General features: G+C 38.3%; 1 protein-coding gene across 10 annotated transcripts in view; it reads left to right on the forward strand.

The window, feature by feature from the left end:
- Positions 1–18,593, forward strand: part of DNM3 (dynamin 3) — a 171,814-nt gene that overhangs the window by 25,212 nt on the left and 128,009 nt on the right. For all 10 annotated transcript variants that reach the window (XR_003536097.1, XM_027694616.1, XM_027694614.1 and 7 more), the window contains exons 3-13: positions 1,047–1,196; positions 2,776–2,979; positions 3,526–3,624; positions 4,492–4,652; positions 6,767–6,909; positions 8,847–8,982; positions 9,974–10,041; positions 10,839–10,977; positions 12,038–12,124; positions 14,055–14,125; positions 17,718–17,766. Coding sequence is in view for 9 of the 10 variants with exons in the window: in XM_027694616.1 (XP_027550417.1) it covers positions 1,047–1,196; positions 2,776–2,979; positions 3,526–3,624; positions 4,492–4,652; positions 6,767–6,909; positions 8,847–8,982; positions 9,974–10,041; positions 10,839–10,977; positions 12,038–12,124; positions 14,055–14,125; positions 17,718–17,766 (1,307 nt within the window). In the remaining variant the exon portion in view is untranslated. The remainder of the gene's footprint in view (positions 1–1,046; positions 1,197–2,775; positions 2,980–3,525; positions 3,625–4,491; positions 4,653–6,766; positions 6,910–8,846; positions 8,983–9,973; positions 10,042–10,838; positions 10,978–12,037; positions 12,125–14,054; positions 14,126–17,717; positions 17,767–18,593) is intronic.

Here is an 18,593-nt window from a genome sequence, read left to right on the forward strand (position 1 = left end):
TACCAAGAAACATTTTCTGGGGAAGAAACATGTAAACAGAACTTTGAAGTCAGACCTTGACTGCAGGATGAAATGAAGTGGAACACACACGACTCTTTTCAGCCCTTCTCCAGTCCTAGTGCTTAGACCCTGTGGGGCCAGGATGTGAGCTGTACCTGTGATTACCACTCATGTCATTGTTTCTGATTGCAGCCTTGCTACGTGACATCAACTTCTGTGTTCTTTTTTGAAGGAATAAAGTCCAGTTTTAAAATCCTGGAACATGGTTATACAGGCAACTAAAAGGTTGCAGTAATTAGTATCAATATTGGGATTCAAAAGTCGAAACAGGGACCTTGTGTCAAGTTTGGGTCTAACAAATTAGGCTGTATCTATCCTGATTCCTGGTCAGTGCCCTTTTAAGGTACAGGACAAGTTGAATGATATCGAAAACTTAGGAATTAATTGTGTTCTCCCCCTTCAGCAAAATCACAGCTATTTCTCTAGACACTTAAACCTGTGTGATTTGGATTTAGACAACTGGAAGATTTAGGGAATGAGGAGTTGTGTTGAAAACATTACAGTGTTTTTAACTGATCTTATTTTCATTATGAACTTGTAAAAATTTACAGAATTCCTTTGCTAAATTTGTGCATGACATGGGCTGTTAGTGTTTGAAACAAATGCTAATAATCTTTCATGATACAGAACTTGAATTACTTTTCAGTTTGGTGATGTATTACAGGCAAATGTAATCAGATGAAAACTCAGAATCTGATTCACAATCTGTTCCTTATTCTATTACTGTAAATGGCATCTAATTGAATCTTTCAGGTTGTTCCAGAAGATGATGTGCTAAAGATAAGAGGAGTAAATCATTTCCAGTCAACTTGACCTTTTAACTAAGCCTTTCTCGTTGCAGACTGGTTTTTGTATGTGTAATCACAATAATGCTTTCCTGATAGCCATGATGGTGTGCTTCTGTGCACACACATCTGAAGACCACTAGGGCCTTGAAAGTGGATAAGCCTGTGAAATAACAGAGTTGTTATTGACATTTTTCACAGAGTATGCCGAATTTCTACACTGCAAAGGGAAGAAATTTACTGATTTTGATGAAGTTCGTCAGGAAATCGAAGCAGAAACAGATAGAGTAACAGGAATGAACAAAGGCATTTCTTCAATTCCTATTAATTTAAGAGTATATTCTCCACATGGTAGGTACAATCATTCTCCTTTACACTTCTGTCATATAATGTATTATGTAGCTCTGTCTGTCTAGCCATTGCCCTTTTGATTTGCTTGCTCTTCTGGGATGAAAAAGCTTCTGAGGCTAAGTTGAACCAAAAGTGGGTATGTGTCTGGAAGAATCCTCAAATTCTCCTGTTTTAAGAAACCACTCTACAGTGGAGAGCTGTTGCCATGAGAGATGGGCAGAACACAGACCCTCTGCCCCATTTAATATTCTCTTTATTTAAAAATATTCTCACCCTGCCTCAGGATGGAAGCAATCTCTCCCCCAGTACATTCATAAGATGGTAGCTCATTAGTAAAGACAAATAATAGGAGATGAGAGACTTAATGGCAAAACAGTTTTGCACCCTCCAGAGGGATTCCCTGATAGTGATCTAGAAAGTCACTGTGTCTCCCTGCCTTACTGGAAGTTTATTGTTCCCTGTCACTAAAAACATGTTCAGACAATAATGGTGTTTGAAGCTGCTTTCTGTTTTAGACCCCCAGTATAGATCAAAGTTAGTTCCTCTGGTTACCATCTGCCCAATTTAATGAAGGCAGTCTAGGGAAAATGCTTCCCATTGAGTCTGTCTTTGATACAGGAGAAAAGCGGTATGTTTGGCTGAAGCACTTTATTTTTCTAACTGGAGAGGGGCTGAACTAAATCCCCTGCCTCAAAGCTTGTTGGTTGAACATGCTGACTCCAGGAGAAAGTGAAAATTTCCTACCTATTGCTCTTACTTTGTTTTAGTAAAACCAGTCTTTGGTTCAGCAACTCTTGTCTGTATTAACCAGACCCAAAATATACTTCTGGTGTTTCCTTTCTAGGAATAGCATTTTTCTCATTTGTCTAAAGGATACCCTATTGCCCCAGTACTGGCTGAACAAGCTGGGATGCTTCTAGTTGGCACTGTGACCTGTAATGGGGAAATCATGCCAGAGCAAATCAGGTTTTTTTAGCGGATTAACTTCTTCATGTTTATTACTTTTCTGAAGAAGTTGCAGAGTAAAAAATACCCCCAAACCTTCAGAACAACAATATAGCCCCCCACCTCTTAACAACAATTTTGCTATATAAGTTAAGCCAGCTATTGACTTTTTTTGGGAATTTCTTAATTGGAGACATTGTTCAAAGCATGGTCAGAGAAAGACTATGTTTTAAAAAAAACCCGACAACCCAAACAACTGTTTTGCATTGATTTGAAGGATGCAATGGGAATGGTCTGTTGTCTGTGCTCTTGTTGTGGGACAAAGCTCAGAAAGCCATGTTCATTTGTCTAAGAGCCCTCAAGGATATTTGGTATAAGATGATACTTATAACAGTTGTAACATGTAAAATATTAAGTAACACTAATAAATTCAGAGATGAAAGACCAACAGGGAAACAAATATACCTTTCAGATTGGCAGGCATTTTGTTTGAACTGCTGACAATGTTTATATGCCTGTAAAGGTCATAAAGGGCTTTTATGTGACTAAAATTTGTCTGCAGCTATGGATGTATAGACCTCTTCGACATGTCTGGTGTGCTAACCAGTTCTGTGATCCTGTGTTTTCTGTATAGTCTTAAGCCTGACCCTTATTGATTTGCCGGGAATCACTAAAGTGCCAGTAGGGGATCAGCCTCCAGATATTGAGCAACAGATCAGAGACATGATAATGCAGTTCATATCCCGGGAAAACTGTCTCATCCTGGCTGTGACTCCAGCGAACACTGATCTGGCCAACTCCGACGCCCTGAAGCTGGCAAAGGAAGTGGACCCTCAGGGTAAGCATTGATGGATTACCACTTTGTGTTCTCAGTGTAAGAACATAATTGGAAGTAATAGATCAACTCTTGTGTGAAATTTTATAATGGAAAGTATGTTAAATAGATGTATATATATACATTCTCATGCAGCCTTCAACATCAACGGTGGGTTAGCTCAGTATTGTTCTGGTAATGTTGCTGTAAATGTATTTTAAAAATTTTGTCACTGTCTCTTATAAGCAAGTGCAGCAGTGCCTATCTAGGAATTTTTGTAGTATCAGGCAAAATGGGCCATAGTGCTGATGGGATTTCTGAATACTTGCATTATAAATTTTATACAGTCATACTGTAGGGTTGCTGAGCCGTGTTAAAGAGATTTGAGGAACACGTTTCAGCAATTCTGTTCCCTTCTTTTCCAGACATACCATAACTTGAGTTGTAGCTGGTAGGGTGTGATACAAGCTTTGAGAAGGCTACACATCTGTTATTATATAATTGTAATTGTTCTTTCTGAATCAAAATGATTCTTCAGTAACTTTTTCCTCCTGTCTCCACCCTGGTCAGGCCTTAGGACCATTGGTGTGATCACAAAATTGGATCTGATGGATGAAGGAACAGATGCGAGAGAAGTTCTAGAAAACAAACTACTCCCTCTTCGCAGAGGTGAGAATGTTCAGTTGCCTGTATTTTTTGCAATCCGGAAAGTGGTTTGGATAAGGGTAGTGTTTGAGAGTCCTGGAGATGAATCAAAGGTTATGCTGGACTTGATGAGTTCTTTGCTTTTATAGATATCTATTCACCAAATGTAAAAGATGGCTGTGCTAAAAATATCCTGCAAGTAAAATAAGGGGTTTTTTTGGACCTGGAAAACACACTGCATATTCCAGAGGAAGCAAGAAATGTCAGCACAAGCTTTTAGCCAATTTTTTTCTTCTCTGTCAGGTTGCTGTCACTGTAACACATGAATCTTTTTTTCTTTGCATGTGACGGCAACAAACACCAGAGCTTTGGTAATTTCACTATAAAACAATTTATGATACCTTCCAGAAATCTTCCATGTGATTGTTCTGGCAGCTACTGCCACAGTTGCTCATGCTGTTAATAACAGTAATAGTTTTGATTCTAGTTATAATTTATGGATGAAACTACCATCTCCTCCCATGGAACATATTGATCCAGCAAATGAGACATTTTTTCTGTATTTTATTAATATTACATCATTTATCTGTGTGGACCTGTGTGTGTGTGTTTTGATTTTTGGTTTGGATTTTTTGTTGGTTTATTTTTGAAATGGTTTCTTCGGGATTTGCCAGAGTTTCATATATTTCTCTTTTTGCACTGGTGATTTAAAAGTAAGTGTATCTGTTATACCTAAACAGAATGAACAATTTAGACAGCATTAAGGCCACTTGAGTACTTGTAAACAGTATCTAAAATGCCTAAATTTGAAAGTTTAGTTCTAGTCAAGGTGAATTCAGCAGTTCAGGCAATAGCTGCATTGATTTACCTGTTGTTTTTGTGTTGTTTTAGGTTATATTGGTGTTGTAAACAGAAGCCAGAAAGACATTGATGGGAAGAAGGACATAAAAGCAGCTCTTCTAGCAGAAAGGAAATTCTTTCTTTCCCATCCATCCTACAGGCACATGGCAGATCGGATGGGAACACCGTATCTCCAGAAAGTTCTAAACCAGGTAAAACCTGAAGCCTTTGTGGAGAAAGGCAGCTTTATAACAATAGGACCAATACAAAAGCTTTATTAAAATGAATGTTGGTCACTGAACCTCACTTATTCTTTCCTGCTTTTAATGGTTTTAATTTGCACAAGGTAAAACCAAAGCTGTATATTACTTGTAGCATACAAAAGCTTGCTGTGAGATGTGGTTTCTGACTTTTATTGACTTTTATTCTGACTTTTATTTATTATTTATCTGCTCCTCCCTGTTCTCTTGAATACTGAATATAAACATCAAAAATAAGATTTGTCTCCCTTCCTGGGAGTACACCATCCTATTCCTTTCTTATCACATTTCTCTTAACAAGATTTTTAGTACTCATATTTAGAAATCAGGGATAAAAAAAGACTTTTTAGAAGTTATGTGTCCTGAGGGTGCACTGTGTGTCTGTACTTTAACCTGAAAATGTACACTTTATTGTAGTTGTTACTATAAACATATACTGTGCACTAATGATATAAATGACAAATGACAGTAATCAGAACACTTTGCCACCCTACTTTTATTTTTGCCCAAAGCTCTGGTTTATATCTATAAGTTTGTGCCAAACTGTGTTGGATCCCAGCTTCCTTCAGCTGGAAATAGAGCTATTTCCCAGTTACCTGGAGGAGAAACCCATAACTTACTGTCCTAATGAAGGCCCTGCCTATAGCAGGCTTGGAGTTCTCTTCACCATTTTGGGTCTCTGGGTATTGCTCTTTTTGTAGAGCCCTTTCTTAGCTTGACCAGCACGTGACCCTAATGAGGATACAATTTTACCTGTGTTTAGAATGTTTTGCCTCTTTTTATATATTGAAAGTTTAATTCACATGTCCTAGTTTTGAAACTGAAGCACAAGCTACATATACCTTTGGACAGTCTTATCTGTCCTGATTTTCATTACTTTATATACTATTAAATTTTTTGTGAGCTGTTTTGAAAATCTACCTACTTCAGTAGGAACTGTTGATCTTTTGTTGCTTTTACCGTGTGTAGAATATTATATATGGGAAGATCTGCATAAGTTTTGTCCTTAAGATGCTGGGGACCTGTTAGTGTTTGTGGTTTCAGGTAATAATTCCGTTTCTCGGCATCCACAAGGTGGTGCTCCAGGGAAACTCCAGATTTCGATTTTGTGCCTGTCAGTCTGGTGAACGACTTCAAATTTGAGTTTCTTTTGGTATATGACATTCTGAATTTATAGCTTGTTTGATTGGGGTTGGGAAAAGGGTTTGGGGCATAGTGCAAGAAGCCCAGTTTAGTTTTAATTAAAGAATGGATGCAATGCGTGAGAAATTTATGGGGCAGGTAAGACATTGATAATGCTGTCCAAACACAATAAAATATATATACGCAAAAACAAGCGAGGTAAGTTAAACACAGATCTGGTAAGTTCTTTTCTACTCTTGTTCAATTTATTTTCCAGTACATTTAGGTATATTTTCGGAAACAAAAACTGAAAATATTGAGTGGTAGAACCTTTTTCAGCTGAAAATCAAGTGTTTAAAAAAGGAAAAGTTATAAAATCATTAATATGAGGCACAGATCTCTTCCCTTTAGTATGCTTTGCACAAGGGAGCAAAAATCACTTGGGAAAGTGCCAAGAAGCTACTCTGATGTCTGTACTTTACTCCACCTCTGGAGTAATGCCCATCAATGGGATGTGGATGCTCAGAATCTCTTTCTTGTCCCACATTGCCTTGTGGCTGCAAAGGAGTCATCGTACAGAATTGGGAAACACCTTTAGGAAAACCAGCAAAACAGGAGTGATGTCATCAGCACTGAGTGATGAGAGGTCATTTCAAATTACACATGTAATGTGTGTAACTTTTCGTGAGTAACTAGGTAGGTATGTAGTAACAGGGCTCAGTGAGTGAGAGGACAAAGGAATTTTTGGAGCTTCTTTATAATGTGTATGCACAAAGAATATGGTATTGTTCTTTAACAGCCTCCATTACTTCAGAGATCAAAAGGAACTGCCCTGGTAAACTAGCACAGGTCATGGCTGATAAGCTTGGCAGTCAGAAGGAAATGGTTGTGCTCACGCTTTCATCTTTATTAACAATATAAAAGGACTTTTATTTGCTTTTTAGCAACTTACCAATCATATTCGGGATACTCTGCCAGCCTTCAGAAGCAAACTCCAGAGCCAGCTGCTTTCTATAGAACATGAAGTAGAGGTATACAAAAACTTCAGACCGGAAGATCCAACCAGAAAAACAAAAGCCCTGTTGCAGTGAGTGTCTTTTGTCTGCTTTTCTGCTCTGTATAGGTTTGTTTTACTTCTTTTTTTTCTTCTTTCTAATGGGTTTAAATCTAAAGATTAGGATATGATTAAGGATTCTATATGTGAACTCCAAAGAATTCTGTGTTTTTTATATACTCTACAATTTCAGCGGTTTTCCCTAAACACTTTATATACTCTAAAATTTCAGCAGTTTTCCCTAAATTAATTTTAGTAATCCTAGGAAAGAGAGAAAGCAGAGCAAGGAAAAGGTATAAAGATGGGCATCAGAGATGATCAAAGGTAAGAAACTGCTTCTGATTGTATAGGCACATTCTGTCTGCTGAAAAGATGACCTCAAGCAAAGGAAGGACATTGTGTTAGAAGTCTGTAAGATGAGGAGGGTGGAAGGAGAGTAGGGAATGCTTCTTTTTCTAATGTAAGAACTTGTCTTTCCAAAAGAACTCAAAGATGGCAAGATCAAAATTAATCATAGATGGTAGTCCTTCATGTGTTGTGCACGTAAGACCTAGAGATCTTTGATAACACCATTGTAAAGGAATGGAACAGAGATAACTGTTCATCTGACTTTGAATCAAGTGGAAGTGGAATCAGAGCCCTTTCTTGATTGTGGATTTAGCACTATGGAAAAAGGCCAATGCTGATGTTTCACATTGAACACCACTTGGCAGCTGTTGCTTTGCTTCGTGCTGCTTCCTTACCTGCTCTGTTTCCTGGGATGCCCAATACTGGTCTGCCATTTTTGTTCTCCCATTTTTTTTAAGATTGTAACCCTCTGCAACCACTCTTGTGTTCATATGCAATTAAAATGTACTTCTTAGGAGAGGAAAAGAGAGGTGTAAAATGTACCTAGCTCTTGTCTCTTATGTGACTGTTGTCACATTCCTGCTCTGACTGATTTCAAAGATCTTCAGCATTCTGAGATAGATAGTAATAGCACTGGATTGTGATAATGCATGAGTTTTGTGCAGGATTCATTCTGTAATTAGAAGTCTGAAATCAGAAGGGAAAATAATCAGCTGAACTAGAGAGACTTTCTTGAGCCAGCCGAAGACTCCAATTTACTCCTTATTTTTGTAACAACTGGGTCCAAAAGAGTAGACATAAGTCAGTTCCTCATGACTTTACTCCAGATGTTTTGGTTGCAAAAACAGAGGGCCATCACCTTTGGCTTTTCTGTGACTGGAAGAATTCTCCAGTGTGTTTTTCTGAATGCTCCTGCCGCAGAAGTCTAAGCCCAACCAAGTGAGCTGGAGCTTGTAGTACTGACAGCTGCCACATGGCCATGTTAGAAAGATCCAAGGGTCATTGTGGAGAAATAAACTCTGCAAATTGTACCGATTGCCATAAAATTGGGGATATTTTTTTGTGGTGGTCTACCCTGTCTGCAGTTTCTGTAACAGCATCTGAACATGGATGTGCTTTTCTATTCAAATACATTATGTATTATAACTTAAATGTCAGGACTCTTATTTTCTTATCCTACTAAAAAGACTGCTATCACTTCTTCTTCATTAAAAAAATAATTAAACATCTATTTAGTAAGTAATAGCATCATTTAAAATTGTGTTATCATTGATAAAAAATGAATGTAGCCTGGTACCTTGCTGTATTTTTAGCTGACTTTACTATAAAGTTTAATAAACGGTGCTTCCCCCACCCACAACATTTATGAAGAAAGAAAAAAATATACTGTGTGATGTCCTGCAAGAGAGAAGGGATGCAGGGGATGTGTGTAGGTATGGATTTTATGAATTAACAGCTTGGCTGAATCAACTGTTGTTAAAAGATATTTTTGTCAATTCCTAAACATGTTTTATCAGGCACTAGTAGTCAATAGTACTGAAGTAAGAGTTAGTACTTGACATACTTAACTTAACATACTTGTGTTTGTTGTTTTTTTCTTTCGCACCCCCTTTAAAATTTAGGATGGTGCAACAGTTTTCAGTGGACTTTGAAAAGAGAATTGAAGGATCGGGAGATCAAGTTGATACACTAGAACTTTCAGGAGGTGCCAAAATCAACCGAATTTTCCATGAACGTTTTCCTTTTGAACTAGTGAAGGTATTTATCCATCTTGCTGACGTGCTTTGTGCTTTATTTATGTATTTTGTTCATACTGATAATAGTATAGCCAAGAAAAGGTCTGATTGGAAGAACATGGTCTTAAGTGTGGAAGAAATTACATGAAGTTATACTTTAGACATTTGGTTTAATTTCTAGGATTGGATACTGAGACATGCTAAGAATTCTAAAGTATATGAATTAGAATATAATTTTAGTCCCAGTTCATACTAGTTTCTGTGCTTCTCTATTGTTTTGTCACAAATGGCATCTTTCTTCTGGTTAAATGGGGCAGGCAGACCTCTCCAGCTGATAAATTTAAGCTGTGTTCAAGGAGCTAGTATCTATTAAAATTAGAGTTATAGAAAATAACCATTTTCTGTATGTTCTACTTCCTATATTCAGTACATTAAACCAAAGCCAGCTTTCAGTCCTATGCTTTCATAGTGAGAGGTCCCTTGCAACCCAAATTATTCTATAATTCTATGATAGTTGGGCTTAGGTAATGACCCCTTCATTTGTGACAGCACTAACTTCTCTTTCAGCTAGCTGACTTTCAAAAGAAACTTAAAGAAAAGCTTTATAACTTCATAATTGAAACAACTCCTCTTTTAAATTTGGCTGAAAAACAGTAGAGTGGGAAGGAGAGGATAAACAGACCATAATCACAGAAGATACACCTCTTCAAGGAACCAGGTCTAAAAAAAAAAGTAGCATCTTCCAAATCCTGTTTCTGGCTTACTCTGTCGACTCTACAAAATCATTCCAGCTGTTTGTATATCTGGGTGTGTGATTTTCAACAATCCTTACTGCTGCCTGTAGCCTTAGTGTTAAAATGTTTTAAAATACTTATGCTTTGTTTAGTGTAATTAGAAATTACTATTTTGACACTTGAACTTGCCTGTCTTCTGGTCATACTGGGAGAGGTAATAGTTTCTGTTTTTATTAAGAACTTGCCCTAATATGCTCTCACGTGCTTGTGTTCCTCTAGATGGAATTCAATGAGAAGGAACTGCGTAGAGAAATCAGTTATGCCATCAAGAACATCCATGGTATCAGGCAAGTGCTCCCATGTTTTCAAGCCCATTATACAGGTGTAATATCTTTGGAAAGCACTGCTTGCAAGGTTTGTACGTTCCTTGGTTAGTAAGTTCTCAGAAGGTTGACATTAATAGCTGTGGTGCAGTATTTGAGCTTTCCTTGCCTTGTTGATGGGGAGGTCTTGATTTATGGTAGTGAACTGATAGTTTTGGCCATGTTTTTATGGTTTGAGGTTTTGGGTTTTTTTAAAAATATAATTTATTTGCCAAGATAGACCTTGGTGAGCAGTGTTTGAAAGAGAAGTAAGGCCCATTTGTTTAGGACTGGCTCTGTGGGGTATCTGTTATATAGCTTCATATACCCTGCAGTGAACTGTGAAATTCTCCATGTTGGACCCTGAATAACAGAATGACATTTCCTGGTGTGAGTGAAAAGTGCAGATATAGGATTCTTATGGATTTGCTGTGCAGGTGATTGTGCACAGAGTGCTGCAGCTGCCATTCATCCCTCCTGGAAGGTTTGATGCAGGGCTGATGAGGCTTTACTGCATTATATCAGTGCTCTTTAGAGTTCTTGCAGACATCTGGGAGTAATTTCTACTTGTATATCTTTCAAGCATATTTCTACGTGTATACTGTTACTCAGAATGACACTTGCTTGAGAAAGAAGCAAATTTAGTTCTGTAGAAGTCTCTTCGTGTAGAGATTGTTATCACTCAGCTCTGAAAATGAAGATTTGAGCAATTCAGTAAAAAAAAATAATCTTCCTTGCATGATGTTCTTGTTACTGTCTTACATATTTTTTTATGTCCACAGAACAGGTTTGTTTACTCCAGATATGGCATTTGAAGCCATTGTTAAAAAACAGATAGTTAAGCTGAAAGGACCTTGCTTAAAAAGTGTGGATCTGGTGATGCAAGAGTTAATCAACACTGTCAAGAAGTGCACTAAAAAGGTAGCTTGCACATAGATCTGGTAATGTAAGTAAAATGTAATGGTGTGGTAGATAATGTAAAGCCTGTCTTGCATTTTGTAGTATTACAAGAGATTTCTGATCCAGTCACTTGATGTACAGAGTAAGACTTTCTCAAATAATTATGTCTACAAAGCTCTCAAAACAGTGTAATGATGGCAAAGTTCATTTTTTTTTTTACTCCTTTCTTTTAAATCTTATGATGGGAAGTGTTTTTGAGTCAAGTTATGCCCCCAGCTTTGTCTTCAGAACCATGTTTGCACTTCTTAGCTAACTGGCTACTTTCACTGTCTCACCTGTCCATCTGTCTGTCCCACCAGCTCAGTGCAGGGTATAGAGCAGCAAGTACAGGAGCTGTTCTGGGATGTGAGCACAATTATGATGAAGTTGTTGAGAAATATCCTGTCACATCCTCTGCATTTTTCCAAATAAAGCAATTTTTTTTATACCGATAAGCAGGTAAAGCAGATATTTCTTAAAACAGGAAAGGCAAAGATCATAAAGAAGCAGATTCACCGCTATATTTTGAAGGGAGTTTCCAGATTTTTTTCACTTTTGTCAAAGTTTGGAAGATACATCACTTGAATTAATTGTGCAGATGCTTTTCCCGAGAGTATTGGGCAAATTTACTGTTGTATTTTGCTGTTTATATTTAAGTATTGTTATGTAAAGATATTGCCACAAGGTGGAGCCTTTAAAGAACAAGAAATTTGGAAATTATTTGAAATGCCACTTTGGAATTAGGCACAGTAGAAGAGAGAGAAACTTCACCCCAAGGCTGATAGGCTGTGTTTTCATGTGTCTAAAGTGTCTTTTCATTTATGTTCCATGGAGCAAAAGCATAGAAACAAGCTAAGAGTTTAGACCTCTCCAGTTTCTCTGAAGAAAAGCAAATTAAGGCTTGCTTTGCAGCATGGGTAACTTTGAGCCCAAGAATTCCTAGTATTTGCTTTCTTCCAAAGAGGAAAACTGGAGGCTCCCCAGTTTGTATTCCACTGAAGCCACACTGTGGGGGTAAATGTCTGTTAACTTTGTGTTTCAGTTGGCAACCTATCCAAGGTTGTGTGAAGAAACAGAAAGAATTGTTGCGGGTTACATTCGTGAAAGAGAAGAGAAGACCAAGGATCAGGTGAGAATAAACAGGAGATCTGACAGTTTGGAGAACTGTGTAAGGGAGGAAAGTTCTTACATACAAAGTGCGGTAAGACAATGAAAGATTTTTTTTTTTTTTAAACAGGCTTCATGTTTTAGAGAGGGAGAAAAATTGCTTCTTTACCACTGAGCTTTGACAGAGGAGACTGAAATTGTTACAGAAAGGTTAAGTAGTGGCTTAAAGTAGCGTTGGCTTGTTCCTGTGCCAGTGTGCCCATTAGTGATTAAACAACTGCACACAGAAATAGCCAGCCTTTTTTCTACTTTGTTTCCAGGTGTTATTAATGTACCCATCCCATCCTCTAATTACAGCAGCGCTCACAACTAATGCCACTGATACTCTTGCAGGAGTGACAAGCTTCCCTTCAAGGTCAAAAAATGTACAAAAACCCCAAAAATTCAGAGAAACTTGTTTAGAGCATTCATCACCCAGCTAAGCACTCCAAATCCAGGAAACTGCAAAGCTTAGATTACATGTTAGAAAATCCACTGGAAGTGGGAACAGGAATTATTGTCTGGAGAGTGCAGTGTGACAACAGAAATATTTGGGGAAGAAGAGCTAGGCAGACCTCCTAAGTTGTTCTGGACTCCTGGCTCTGTAATCCAGTCCCTGTACAAACTAGAGAGCTGTGCAGCACATCCTGCTTATTTTCCCTTATTCTGTGCTGCAAATATAGTTCTTAAAAATCATTAAATTTATTTGCTGGGCTTGTATTTGCAGGGAGTTCTAGTTAGAACACTCGGTTATCTCAAAATTTGGGAGAAGATACAAGTTACTTTGAATAATTGAGTCTTGTTTTCCATTCTTCATTGTGTGCACATGCCTGACTATTTCCCAGAACCAAGCACAAAGTACCAGCTTTCTGTAAATACCAAGAACTGGCCAAATGGGTTATTGTCACTTATTTATAGCATTATTTATGCTGTTATCAGTTATCATTAATAAATCAAAACAATTCTGAGGATATTTTCAGAGGTAGGAGATAGATCCAAATCCCTGTTACTTTTTGCTCCAAGTGAGGCACCCTAATGTCTTCTGGAAATTGTAAAGCATTTGGGAGTGATGCTCTGTCTGAGGAGCTGTACAAAAATAATTCTATACACTTTGAAGAGATTAAGTGCTACCATTTGGTAGCAATAGGTTCCTTCCTTTCTCCCTGCTGATACATGGAAGTCTGAAAAGACAGGGGGAAAGTGCAGTCTTTTGTTCCAGGAGCTGTTGAAGGCTGGTAGTGAGCTTTTACTAATATTTTAGCAAGTTTTTTTCTTGAGTTAGATTATAAAGTTTGAATCAAATTCTGTCTCTAGGCTGTTGAAGGACTGGCAAGTGATAAGTACACAAACCATTCTGTTGTTTCTTTGCTATCCCATCCCTCAATCCAGATGTGCACACCAGAATTGCTGTCTAGTACCTAGGCTGTACATTTTATGGGCCAGGGCTTAGCTTGCCCATCACTTCTTTGTGTGGCACATAAAGAAAATGGAGGTACCTGGATTTTAGGTTTGAAGTTCAGGTTCTTTGCTGGCTTGGCTGGGATGCCACAGATAGACAGAGTTTTGCTTGACTTACAAAAAGTAGAGCTAGAATCTGTTATATAATTAATAAACTCTCTCTGCCTGTGTATGATTGATCTTAATGGAGTGGGCAAGGGCCAAGAGAGTGAAAAATGAGGTCTGTCAGGAAAAAAAAATAGGAAGAGGGAATAGCTCTTCTGTAGTCTAACTTATTAAACAAACACAGAAACAGAAGCAGTGGAATTTAGAAAATATTGCTTTTGGCTTGAACAATTGTTAAAGCAATATTCAATAATGCAGAAAACACAAAAGTTCTGGTTTTTATTCCCTTCCTTTATTTCAGTCTTTCTCTTCCACCTTACCCATTTTTTTTCCTCTCCTATCTCTAACAGATGCTGCTGCTGATTGATATCCAGGTTTCTTATATCAACACCAACCATGAAGATTTTATAGGCTTTGCTAAGTAAGTATATAGAGACTTTGTTGTAAAGACATTGTAAGGGGTTTTTTTTTGTTTGCTTTTTTTTTTTTTTTTAATTAAATTCAGAACACAAGTCCTGAAGTGTGGCAGTGAAGATGCAAGCTGCAGAGTCCCAGACATGCCAGGAGCACGTTCTTTCTCAATATAGAGAGTGTTGAACTCCATCCCACTTGCAGAGGAGTCTTTACCCAGTTCTCGAGCCTGGTTTCACTGAAGCTGAAGTCTGGGTCTGGAATTACATGTATCTCTGGAAGCAGCTTTGGCACATCCATTTCAGGACCACAGAAATGCATAATATTGGTGGTCTTTCCACATTGTTGCTAATGCATATTTTGGGCGCTGTGATTCCGTGTGAAACAGTTTTGCTCAGAATAATGGATGTCACTGAATTTTAAGTGTGCCTGCTGTTTGGCTGTAGAGAATAATAGTAGCAGAATGCCCTGCAGGGCCTGGTTTGACGTTCTCCTCGCTTAATTGAAAAGGCTGTGAGAATATTCTCCAGAATGTTCTCCCTCAGCTTCCAGCAATTTGTGCCTTAGGGACTTCATACCAGCATTTTGACACTAGTAAAAACATTAAAGATGTCTTCACTCTTTGAAGAATAAATATTCCTTCAGTCACATTCATTTTATGAATTGTGTTATTTGCCATAACAGCATTTGGAATCACAACAGGTTTCAACCATGTGGGATCCTGGCAACAGTTTGGCACCAGTGTATGTATTTTACTCTGGCCTATTCTAGTTAGCACTGTGAAGGAAGATCCACATCTTTGGCCGTATGCCTTGAGGGTTTAAAACATGGAGTTCAGTAAGCTGAGAAGGGAGAAGGCAAAGCCAGGCACTATTTATGTGTTTGGTTTGAGCAACTTTCTCTAGAGTTGTTTGCAGGTCCTAGATATCTTTATCAGTTCTCTTGACAAATGACAGGATGTTGTAGGAATGGTAGGTGGCCTTCTAGAGGTCAAGATAACAACCTGCCTGCTATTTACTTCTCTTCATCCTTTTCTGACAGGAAAAAGCCTGCTAAAAACACTCCATATGTATTCATGGTGTGTGCTGTGACCTTGAGAAGTCACATAGTCCAACCTCCTGCTCAGAAGAGGGTCGATGTTGAGTTCAGATCAGGTTACTCAGGATTTTGTCGAATCAGATCTGGAAAAATCACAAAATGGGAGATTCTCCAGCCTCTCTATGTAGCCTATTCCAGTGCTTGTCTCTTCTCACTGTCCTTGTGTTAAGTTGGAACCTTCCATATTTTATAGTATTGGATTGTGGAGTGCCAGGTGTATATGAAGCTATTTCAGCACGTTTTTCCCCTGGAAAAATTCCCCTCCTGGATGCTGCTGCTGTGGCCTGTAGTTCAGTCCATGGTCCTCACTGCTGTGCCTTTTGCAAGGTGTTGCAGTGCCCGAGTTCAGTTTCTTGGGAAAGCTGCTTCTTCTTTTTCCAACTGAGACCTAGAAATCCCCAGCCTCTGTGCACGGGGTATAAGCAGTTAACAAGTGACTCTTCACCTAAGTTCACTTGTAAGTTTAAGCAAGGTTGCTCTAGGTTGGAACAGGTGGGAAGCAAAGTATCCTTGTTGATTTCTGCTCAGCTGAAAGAAAAAATTTGGATAGCAAAGAACAATTTAAAATATGTTCACTTATGAGCTAAACAGAAGAAAATAATAATTTGAAACTATAAGCATGTTATTATCTCAGTTATGTTAGAACTTGAAAATGAGTAATTTTTGGGTAGCATGTGGTCTTCTCCAGCGTCTGAACATCCTGGACTGTAGATTCCCCAGATTCCCTGGTGTTTCCTTTCCTTTGCTGAGGCTTCTAGCCCCTCGTCTCTTGTGCCTGCAGTGTTTTAGCAGTGTGAGTCCTGTGAACCTTGATCATAAGAATGAAAGCACAAAACATCTCAAACTGCCTTGCAGCACTGCAGGGCCTGAGGCAGGTACAGTGTGATGTGAACTGTCTTGAGAGGGATTTAAGAATGCCAGTATTTAGGACAAATTTGTATATTCATGCAATTATGAAATCTTGGAATATTAATGTTTGTCTCATTTAGCAGTACAAGTGGTAAAATTTTGGGTTTGGATTTGTTTCCAGTCAGTGTAACTCAGGCATAGCTGTGTGCTTCAATTTACAAGAAGAGTAATTTGTGTTTAGAACAGTAATTAGAGGACCAATTGGTGGGCTATTTCTAAAAGGCATGAGTTTCTTAGTATGATGTTTGAAGTTTGATTAGCTTTCCTAAGATGATAGAATTTAAAAAAAAATCAAACCAAAAGAATAGCAATTAAGTTTCCTAAAGCCATCTCAGGTGTGTTTCAGAATTGTTGATGGGTTAGTGCTCTGTTTTCTGTGTGCGCATTATTTAATCATAATTTATGCCCCAAAGCTTGTGCAACTCAGATGATGCACCAGGGACGTGCAGTGTCACTTGGGCAAAAGGATCAGGATGATAGGGTGTTAAATGCAGAGAGTAGGCACATAGAATAAATATCCCTTTGGATCTTCTCACAGGCAGCATGTGGACTGCTGGTTTAATAGAGTGTGGCCCAAAGGGCAAGATCAGAATTTGGATGGGGTTGAGTTTGGTGCTTCAGCAGTTCTTTGGAGCAGTAGCTGTGCACAAAACAGTGGCAGGATTGGCCTGTAGGCTCTGATCCAAGCACATCTTTCTGCCTTTCTTTTTCAGAGCAGCATTTGTAGCTGATCTAATATATGGATGCTTTTTTCTTCAGTTAATCAATGCCTGGTGAAATGGTATAATCTAATCCAAACAAAACTTCCTGTTGCCAGTGCCCGCTCTGGTGGTTGAGCAGCCAAATCCTTCTCTCTGGATGCTTTTCTGCCTCTTTCCAGAAATATTTTAATGTTGTGGCCTAACACAAACCAGCACGTAGTGCAAATGCTTTTAGAATTAATGGCAACTTGTTTGGTTTTGAGACAGGAGTGTGTTTTGTTTCAAGAACTGGGATTACCAAAGTTTGAGAATTGAGCAAAGTACTTTAAATATGCTTTAATTTCAAATGTGCTCTATTCTTATCCAATTTCAGCTTTGAACCAGCTTTGGGACGGCTTCATCCATTGGTTATATTTACACCCTCAAAGTGCATATAAATATTAGAATAATATCCAAAACAAACTGTCAAGAGAAAGCTATTAAGAAGCCTCCAGCAGGGGAGGATTTTGTTGTACTGTGCTAAATAACAGAAATGGCTCTTTGTCTCCTCTGAATATTTATAGAGGCCAATGTTTCCAAAGTTACCCACATGAGCCATAATTTCTCTGTGCTTTTTAGTAACCTTTACCAATCCAAGTTGGATGTTGTTGCAAAGGATATGATTAGTAGAAACTGTCTCCTGTGCATGTCCCTTCTGTTCTAAGCAGACAAATATAAGCAGGTAGAAAAGCAGTTGAAATATGCACATGTATGATTTTGCTGTGTTTCTTTTACTGTGTTAATCTAGCTTTCTCTGCTGGAACCCAAAGTAACTATTGCTGCTAAAATCTACTGCTCAGGAACTGGCTTAGTTCAAGTTTCTTCAGTGTAACTTTTTTCCTCTGCTTCCCTTAGTGCCCAACAAAGAAGCAGTCAGGTTAACAAAAGTGCAGTGGGAAATCAGGTAGGCACCTAACAGAGAATGGATAATGGCATGTGCAAGTTAACCCAAGCTGTTTGGTTTTCTTGGCTGTATTTTCCTGTTGTGTATCATTTACCATTTCTGCTTCAAACATACATAAAACTGGTCATCATCGCCTTGTTTTGCTGAACTTTTCAGAGCCACCTGACTCCCATTGTTACCATCATTTAATGTTTAGAATTTCTGCTCCTGCTTGCACTGCTGGTTAGTGCGTTCAGTGCGTTGAATCTCGTGTTGCACGTCGATGTGTTTTGTCATTAACTGCAAACTTCTGACTTTCAGAATCCAAAATGCTGGTGAGTACTTGCTTGTGTGTGTGTGCTTTGTCATAGTGTTTTCCTACTTCTTATGTGTTCTCAGCTTAACAGCAGTGAAGGGCAATTCAGCAAGCAAAAGTGGATTTGCCTTTCCCTCTGCTGAAACCTTCACAAAGTTGTTGACTATGTACCATAGGCCTTTCTTGAAGTAAACAATGAATAACTGGTTGATGGCCTCAGATTAATTAGCATTTTGACTGAGATTCATTAGTTGTTTGTTTCTTTTTGTCACATAAGAGTATGAGATTGATTCTGCAAGACACTTGAGGCTCCTGAGCTTTGCTTCTTTCTTTGCTTTTATGTGGGCCAGGAACTCTCAGAACTTCGCAGGATCAGTCCTCTTCTTAATATGAGATAAAAATAATAAAAATAGTGCAACCTTGGAGAGTTTATGCTCACTTTGAGGGTTTTGCAAAGTCTTAAATAGAGAAAAAAAACCATTATGGAACTAGTACATACTTTAGAAGGAAATAAAAAATTCTAGTAAAAATA

This window comes from Neopelma chrysocephalum, unplaced genomic scaffold, assembly GCF_003984885.1.
Source record: "Neopelma chrysocephalum unplaced genomic scaffold, ASM398488v2 Primary Assembly neopelma1_98, whole genome shotgun sequence".
NCBI classification, from domain to species: Eukaryota; Metazoa; Chordata; class Aves; order Passeriformes; family Pipridae; genus Neopelma; species Neopelma chrysocephalum.